The sequence below is a fragment of the Cyclopterus lumpus genome, chromosome 4 (assembly GCF_009769545.1).
Source record: "Cyclopterus lumpus isolate fCycLum1 chromosome 4, fCycLum1.pri, whole genome shotgun sequence".
NCBI lineage: Eukaryota > Metazoa > Chordata > Actinopteri > Perciformes > Cyclopteridae > Cyclopterus > Cyclopterus lumpus.
This window is the reverse complement of record NC_046969.1, coordinates 18,377,566-18,386,914: the sequence shown is the minus strand read 5'-3', so window position 1 is coordinate 18,386,914 and position 9,349 is coordinate 18,377,566. Positions and strand designations below refer to the sequence as shown.

Here is a 9,349-nt window from a genome sequence, read left to right as displayed (position 1 = left end):
CTTTTATATCAATTTCACTCGTCAACACACGAGGGCAAGAAAATGAATGTGTCCGAGGGGGAGAGAGCAACGGAGGGGGGGGGGGGGGGGGTGAGGCACAGAGAAAGAGGGCATGGAAAGGGGGGGGATTGTCACACCGAGCGCATGAAGGAGAGACCAACAGAGACCGACCGACCCGCAGTCAGTCCACTCACTGATGCTCTCATCCAGCCCAGAGACGCAGCGACTAACACCTCTCTAAACTCCACTCATCTCACTCTTCGACACCCGCAACATCTGGAGGAGGACTAGAAAAGCCGGCGCTGCCCGCAGCTGCACGTTTTTTCTTCTTCTTCCTCTTCTCTTCTCACTTTCCTGCGCGACCGGGAGAGAAAGTGCCGCGTCCTTGACATTAGAAGTTGAAAAGAAGGAGAGAGAGAGTTGCTTGACGGCGAAATACATCTCGCTCCCTTTACGCGGTAAGTGCGGCGTGATGCTTGCGCGATAACGCACGTGATCGCAGCTGAGTTTGTTTTAATTGTTTTTAATTGGTTGTTTGCGTGTGTTCCCGACGGCTGTGAAGCTTTGTCGTATATTTTTCTTTTCTTGAAGTGAGGGGAACTTGTGCGCTTCGGCTGGAAAACTGTTCGGTTATAAACGATGTAAAGACTTTGAGAAAAGGAGAACGCTTCGAATACAACGGGCTCAAATCTTGACTTTTGCGCAGTTAGATGATATAAAAAGTCACTATTTTCAATGTGTGCAGGTGAAGTGTTTTGAGTGGATGTAGTCTGAAGCGCGCACACTTTGACTCTCATTCTGTTTAATTGAAGAGATGTTTATTCATTAAGAAAACACATTGAAGGAGTTCACTGAGGAGAATCGGTGTGCTCGAAGTTTCTTTTGTTTTCCAAGAACTAATTATATTCATTACATTCCAGTTTAAACAGTCAACGAGCGAAGCAAGTTTTTTCCGACACAAATATATTATTGTTCAAGCTGTTTGGTATTATATTAAATAAGCTGCAATTAATTAAATTCAGTTTATCTTTTGATGTTTTTTTGCAGTTTCACATTTTAGAACAGAAATATAGAGAAACCTATTTTCCGGGATGCTTATTATACTTAAAAAGACCCAACTCGCGTTGTATTGTATTGCACACAATAAGACAAGATACTAAGACAATCAATTTATTACACAGAAAAAATGAACGATTTCCTAAATCTAATTGCTAATACATCTAGGCTTTGGTTACGTGTGTTTTACTGTCAATTTATTCCGTCGTAATTGTTTGCAGGCATAGAACATTATTCTGTTGAAATTAGTCCAAAACTGTAATTGTAAAAATGCTTTTAATTGCAACTCTGTGTGTATTTTTGACATTGGGAATAATGAAAAAAATTCCTGTGAACTTGTAAAAATTATACATTTTTAAGAGAGGTCAAACTTCTTTTTTAAATACAATGGTACAAAGAAAAAATATATTTTTGCATGGAAGAAAAAAATATCTAAATCCTTAACAATTTATAATTAATTTTTGTGTTCATATTCATGTTGCAGCTCAGCTTTTACACTCAACCGCATAACTCTCCTCTGACTCTCTGTCCTCTCCTCTCCGTCTCCTCAGGACCACTAACAGGGAGGTGAATGGACCTCCACCGCCCTTTCAAGATGGACAGCTCCTCTTACCTGCCAGCTCCACTGGCCTCCCCCGCCCTGATGGTGCTCGCCTCCACTGCCGAGGCCGGCCGAGACGCCTCTGTCCCCTGCCAGGCGTCCAGGCCCTTCGGTATCCCCACCTCCGTGGAGAAGGAACTCCACCTTCCCTTCCCCTCGGCCTCTTACACCTTCACCTCCATGTATCAGCGCCAGGGCCCCATGTCAGGCACCTTTCCCTCCCGAGACTTCCCAGCCTCCCTGCTCCACCTGCACCCACAGTTCACCCCACCAAACCTGGACTGCTCCACCCTGAGCATGCTCAACCACAGTGGGGTGGGCGCCTTCCGACCTTTCTCCTGCCCGCAAGAGGAGAGGGAGTCGGGGCTTTACCACTCCGCTTTCACCCCTGCCAAGAGGCTGAAAAGCTGCTTCCCGGAGGTGGAGGGGAAGGAGTTTGACTTTGGCTCCCCGGGCGGCTCCCTCAAAGCTGGGGAGGACTCAGGGAGGAAGCTGTTCTCCATGTCCGGTCTGCTGTCTGATGGAGAGGCATCATCGAGCCCGGAGGAGCGCAAAGAGCACAGTGAGTACACACTCACAGACACACACAGTACAGAGGCAAGTTTTAACATGTACACATCTAAAGTTCATGCACGGTCTCTGATCTCACACCTTTAAAGAATGCAGTGAAATATACAGAGTTTAATTGGCACATCAAAGATCTTGCTCACCCTGAAAGACATGGCAGGTGAGATTTACATACCCTCTACACCTGCATCGACTTATGTTGACAAATTGAAAGGAGCCTTTGTGAGACATATCTGTAAATATTTTCCCTTTTGCACTCTAGTCTTTATTGTAGTTGGACAAAGTGTTTACAGGTACTGGCTGTGACTGACTTCGACACAAATAAATTGAATAGTGTCACTTATTCAGCTTAGTGATCATTATCCACATATGGCCATTAGGCCTATTGGAAGTCTGACTTTTCTTGGCGGCTGAGGAACACAAATACATCGGAGCGTGTGGAGGGTTGAGACAGGAGGAGTGAGAGTTGGAACGAATGACACCCTGTCAGAGATAACGAGGTGGCAGAGATAGAGAGAAAGGGATGGAGGAGGATAGAGAAGAAGAGGGAGAGAGAGAGAGACGCGGCGATGCGCCTCAGCCTTAGCTTTCCAACGACAACCCTCAGCTCAATATGGCCGCCCACACCAGCCGTCTGATTTGTTGACAAATGAGTGGGAGAGGTGTCAGTCAGTGCGGCGTGGAGGGAGAGCCGCTCCTCATTACTCCCGGGGATAATTGCCCAACGACGCGGGGGCACAACACTCGCCTCAGAGGGAGAGGGGGTGGGGAGAGAGGGAGCCGGAGTCAGGGAGGCAATGCTAGGCATGATGGGAAATCAAACCCCCTCAGTGGCGGTCGCCAAGAGAAGCGCCTGACAGATGAAAGGGACCAGAGAAAGACAGAGAGGAGAGAGAGCACCCGGCAGATCAGAGGGGAACACCATTGAAAATAATGACAATGAGAAGCGGGGGGGGGGGGGGGGCAGAGATGGAGAGGGGCGAAGGCAGGAGGGGGAGCCGCTGATACGCGCTTTCATACATATCACCTAAAGGAAACTTTCATCCCACACATAAAGGGCGGGAGCAGGGACAAGTTGTCTTAAGAAAAGTTTGGATTGTGTGCTGTGTGTGTATGTGTGTGTCTTTGTTGAAACTTGCTGATTTTGTCGCTGGTTGGTGGCTGAGTGACAGGGCCAGGGAGGAGGAGTGGCAGGAAGGAATCTCAATATGGAATTTTAATAAGGACGGGAAAGGAAAGAGATGCCAGCCAGCATGCTGGCGTGAGAGGTGTGTCTGTCTGACAATGTTTGCTCTGTGCACTCGTGCATGCGTGCTCCCCTCACCTCCTGATTTTGGGAATCTCATTTGGGGAATGTTGACAAGGACAAAAGACGGGGAGGAATAGAACATGGGGAGCATCTCTCCTCCAAAAGAGTTTGGAGAAAAAAAAATGTATTTGTGCACATTGGAAGCAGCTTTTCCAGCTTTATCCAATTAGATTGGAGCTCAGGCAAACTAAGAGCTTTAATGCAATTGAGCGCCCAGCACTTTTCTAAGTCTGACATCCACTTGTTCCTCTTGACTGGGTAACAGACAGTCACTTCAGGACCAAAAGTCTTAACTGTTAAGCTTGAAATCTTCTCTGGTCGTGAGAGTGTGTCTCCTGCTATACTGCTGCAGCGATGGCAATGCAAATACTCGCTGAAGTACAAACTAAACCATGAAAACCTACTTTAATACTTTATAAGTTTTCTTTATAATATAAATGACCTTCTGTGTTGCGTTACGTGCTCTGCCCGTGTCTGTATGGGCTTCCTCCAAGTGATGTCAGGTATTAGGCCTGAAACTGCCCTTCACCAAGGCACTGTCCTCAAAACTGGAGTTGGTCAGTTACACTTTGTGTAAGTATTTTTTGACCCCAGAGGGAAATGCTGTCCTCTGACATGACACGTCGTCTCCAATGCTGAACACAGGTTCCTCTCACGTTTCCTTACACAGCATGCAGGTAGGGCACCTCCTCACCAGTAGACTCTGCCAGTAGACGTCTCCTTCTGTCCATTTAGTGTCTGTCTTCTGTCGATCTTCCCTCCCAGACTTGCCTCTGTTTTATCAGGGAATGTCTGAGACGCACGGTGTGCTCTGACAGCTGTTCAAACAGACACGCTCGCTTTCAAAGGGCAGATGTCTTCACTGGAGCGAATCATGCTTATTTTCCTCAGGGAGATGCTTTCCGCCGCAGGCCTGAGCTGGAACTAAAATGGCCCTTTATCATAAACAGGAGTTGGGAAACCAGAGGAGTGCAGTGGCAAACACACTGTGGCCAGACGCTGAAGGAGCGGTGTGCGTGTGCGTGTGCGTGCGCGTGTCTGTGTGTCTGTGTGTGTGTGTGTCTGTATCTTACTGTGGTGGCAAAGCTGAGTGAGAGCTTTGATAACTGGAGCCAGATGTTTGAGAGCCCCCGTGATGTAAGGCTTGTTAAACGCTAAACTCCTGGTTGTGGCTGTCAGAAAAGTGAAAACCTTCACCTGCAGAGTAGACAAAGAGATCCACGGAGACCACCAAACAAAAAGGAGTCAAGTGTTGTCCAACCAGCAATATTGCTTATTGTATCAGTGAATTCACATATTTAGTACAGCCATCTCACTTTTATTTTCTTTACTGTAACAAATAACTGGACTGACCTGAAGCCAGTTTCTTGAAAGTGCAAATCTTGGTTCAGAAATGTTTGTCGCCCGCAAATTGCAGTAAAGCGTGCACGTCTCTTGCATGCTCACACACGAGTCGCCGCAAATATAATTTTTTTTCATAATCAGTGAAACGCGTCAAAATGAATGAGAAAGGAAATTATTATTGACAATTTCTCAGTGTGTTAGGGACATAATTATTGTATTTTTTAGCACCATGCTCATCAACAGTAAAGCGTACTGTACATGCACAATTAATGTGAGTATTATTATCTACGTGTGTATCACCTGTGTGAGTCTGCGTGTGTCCATTTTGATACAGCAAAACATGAGAGCTTAAATAGATTAGTAATGAAAGTGACGACAGGTATTTAACATTTAACACGTCACTACAACAAGCACATCAAGCACAGGCCGAAATCCTGCAGGAAGTTAATAGGGGGAAACATGTAAGTGTAAAACACATTGAGGATTCTCCACCAGATGCGCTCCGAAGTGGAAGTGTCCTCTACAGTCGGTTATTCATGGGTTGTTAGCGGACTAGTGCGCCGCCCGAACAGAATCAATATTACATAGATTCGTCTTAGATTTGGCACATGGATTATCTCAGTGGTGAAGTTTGAAGACTTTGAGCTTGTGCCAGACACAGCTTACATGCGTTGTGTGCGCAGTGTATGCATGCAGGCACACGTTCAGATGGATGTGAGTTAGATCTTATTATATTACTGCTGTCAGGAGCGTGTGGTCATGCTGCCATTAAACCAGTAAAATGATCACAATTATGCTGTTACACGCTTTTCACCCACCAGCAGTGCATGTTTGTATACTTTTTATACACCTATTGATGCATACAAGTTTGTACGGTATATTGACATGTTTCTCCCTCACTCACACACACACACCCATACACACACACACACACACACACACACACACACACACACACACACACACACCCACCAGGCTGTAAACTCGAGCTGTGTGTGCTGATTTGATAACAGGGAGTCTGTGCGCTGTGTTTTCTGTGTAGCAGTCGTTGACGGCTGCTTGTATTGAATGGAGCTTCCTGCTGAAAGACACAGTGTTTACATCCCACTGGCAGGCCACAGGAGATCAATAGCAACCACTCGATGCTCATGCATACACATATAGTATCCGCTGCCCGCTATTATTCCCAGGGTGTATACTCCTTATCAGGCGGACTTGCGTGTGCACTCCATGCATCAATAGTCACACTCACCATATGCTTACGCCTATTTTTTTCATGTTCCTTTTGTTTGTGATTTGTGTCGGTGTGATCTGTCACGTACAAACTTTAGAAAGAAAACTGAAGTAATGTAGTAAAAAGAAGGTCGAAATATGAACAACACGACTGGCTGATAGAAAGAAAGAAGCAAAAAGACGAGTGAAACAAGCATCCAAAGTGAACTCATACTAAAGTATTTCATCAAATCATGACGACGCACAATATATTGTTTTGTAAAAGAAACTACAGTTGATCTGAGTGTTTTTCATCTGTAATCAAGTTTAATACTAACCAGCTTTGATTAATCCTTCCAGAAACCATTTGATGATTCAAAAACAGAAAATAAAAGAACGCTGAAAGTCAAGATGCTAAACTCTTGGTTCCTACAGATCAGTTATTGTTGTCTGACAGCATCGCATACTGCAGCCACTGTGTTATTCATTCGGTTTTTAAAGCCACAATTTCTCAAATGAGTGACATGTGCAACAAGCTCTTGTACTGGCCACACTGGTAGTCTTGTTCTTGATATCAAACACTCAGGGAGGAAGCATTACAATATTAATGGTGGTTGTGTTTGATGTGAGAGCACTCCGCGGTTGACTGTTCCCCCTCCTGTTGTGATGGTAGTTTGTTCTCCTAATGTTCTCCCAAGTAAAAGAGGCTTTCATCCTGGCAGGAGGGGAAACTCTTCTTGGCTTTTTACCTCCTTCCCTTCATCTTATAAGGGCTGGAGAGAGGCAATATGTACGTTTTCCCCCCATGTTGTTCGGTTTACATGTTGTCTTAATACGTCATTGTGTGTTTGTCGATGAAGTGTGTGTGTGTGTGTCTGTGTGTGTTACGGCCTCCATGCAGGCTGAAGTATCTTCAAGAGTGTCAGGCTGTGGACCACACGGCTCGTCTGAGACAGACAGGATTTCTACAAGTCTGGCAGTCGGCTTTTACAGTAGCATGGGGAAATCTGTGTGTGGCTGTGGGGGTCTTTTTGTGGTGACCATCAGCACCTGTTTGACGGTCAATATCATGTTCTGCCGAAACACGAGTCACATCTTGTCATCGCTGCGTCGCCTACTGTGATCGAACAGCGCTGCCTGTGTGCAAGTGGGAGAGAGGCTCAAGTGTGCTGAGAGAGACACAGACAGACAGAGAGAGAGAGAGAGGGAGGGTCAGAATGAGTGTAGGGCCCAGGGGTCGTTAAAACAACAACCTTATTTTAACAGAGGCCATCTTTCCTTCTTCCCTTCACTCCGTTTTCCCTCTTTCTACTTCTCTCTACACACCTGATCGACTTGCATCACCACTGCCTCTGATCTCACATCAAAGACCTGTGTGTGTGTGTGTGTGTGTGTGTGTGTGTGTGTGTGTGTGTGTGTGTGTGTGTGTGTGTGTGTGTGTGTGTGTGTGTGTGTGTGTGTATAGTAAAGGCTTGGGGTATGACAGAGGGGGTATGTCTGTAGAGTGAATCGCAGAAATGACACGCGCACATGCACACACACACACGCACACGCACACGCACAGTCTCCGTTTTGTCCCCAGAGCCTAACAAATCAGTCAGGCAGATAGAGAGGGCAGCGAGGCCAAACGCTGGGGTTAAACACATGCTGTTGAGGAGCAGCGCACTCAGACAGCAAGACCACACCAATCCTGCACGTACACATATATGTATATGTATATATTTATATATATATACTGTATATATATGCCTTGTGTTACACACAGACCTCATTACAGCATGTCACTTGTGCTCGCTGCAAGTCTCCCAGCTGTGGAGGAGCTTGACAAAAACATGTCAAAGGCATGCCAGGCGTGATAGCTTTACTTCCCAAATACATGACGTCCTGACATTATTCAGTGGCTTCTTAAGCAGGATTGGCAGCCATTGTAGATGATCAAATGTGATTTTTATTTTTTTGGTGCAAAGTTATTGAATTTGAATAAAAGGAAGAGATTCTAGACACGTTTCTGAAAGCATGAACATATTGGAGTGTGGACTCCCTCATTTACTCATTCTCCTCTCCCTATACTATTGCCACTCAACAGTTTACTTAAAAGCAATACAATTAAACTCTTGGAGAGACAGCTATTTATAGTATGCACATGGTACAGTTCAAATATGATAAAGCACAGGAAACAGTACAGATTACTCACACATGCATCTTTAAAGATCCACTTATCGATTTAGTCACTTCCAGTGCTGTTCGCACACTCCCATCAGTGCCAGTGCACCCCTGCCTGAAAGGTCAAAGGTTGCCAGGATTGACCCTTCACCCCGCTGTGTAGGGGTGTAAACACTCCCCCAATTCTCCTCAGAGAATAGCATTGGGTCTGAGCCATAAATCACGGGCCTGATAATTGATAGGATAACAGCAGTCCAGCAGTATATAACCTTTTACGTGTTGTCTCAACTCTTTATTATGGTGCTAATGACTGGACGCGGATCAGGGTTAGAGCCGCGAGCAAAGGGGGTGCTGGTGGTGAGGGAGTCACTTCAGTAAAATACAGGCTACCAACTACTTACACACACACTCACTTGTAAGGCAGACACACACACACACACACACACACACACACACACACATAAATACATAAACACAGGAACTGTGTGCACTTAACTCAGACACACACACACACACACACACACACACACACACACACACACACACCAGAGGGCAGGCAGACGCTCAACTACACACAGGAAGGCACTCACGCTGAAGGATATGCGCATATGCAAACATTCCTTCATACACACATGCATAATATGCAAACACACGCACACACAGTAGCTGGCAGACTCAGCAGTGTCCATTACAGGCTGCCATTAGTATGGAGATTGTGCTAATTGTCCCCACAGACCACACAGGCAGCGCTCAGCAGGCCCGCTGCGAGTCTGTGAGGCTGGGTAAGAGCAAGGACTCTGCCTCACACATCCTATTGTCTCGGTCGTGACCCTATTAGTGCAATTACAAATCAATCACTGAATGATTATGGGATACATGCTGTGGATTGTTTCAATGCAAATGACACCATTATAGAACCTCAAGTTGCTATGCTACTGGAGCAGAGTTTCACAAAAGAAAAGTCACACAGCAGCTTCAACACTGTAAAATATCCACCATGATAATCCAGTCCAGTAAGCGACCTCTAATGTGTCCAGTGGGATCAAACAAGTTTCCAGTGCAGTTTTACCTGTTTTTAGAATTGTAAAGGTTTTGGA

General features: G+C 45.7%; 1 protein-coding gene across 1 annotated transcript in view; it reads left to right on the top strand.

Moving 5' to 3' along the window:
* The first annotated feature begins 369 nt into the window (after positions 1-369).
* The window catches only part of rnf220b (ring finger protein 220b), a 28,077-nt gene continuing 19,097 nt past the window's right edge, over positions 370-9,349 (top strand). Inside the window, exons 1-2 of the mRNA XM_034531017.1 lie at positions 370-458; positions 1,608-2,219. Coding sequence (XP_034386908.1) covers positions 1,628-2,219 — 592 coding nt within the window. The 5' untranslated portion in view covers positions 370-458; positions 1,608-1,627. The remainder of the gene's footprint in view (positions 459-1,607; positions 2,220-9,349) is intronic.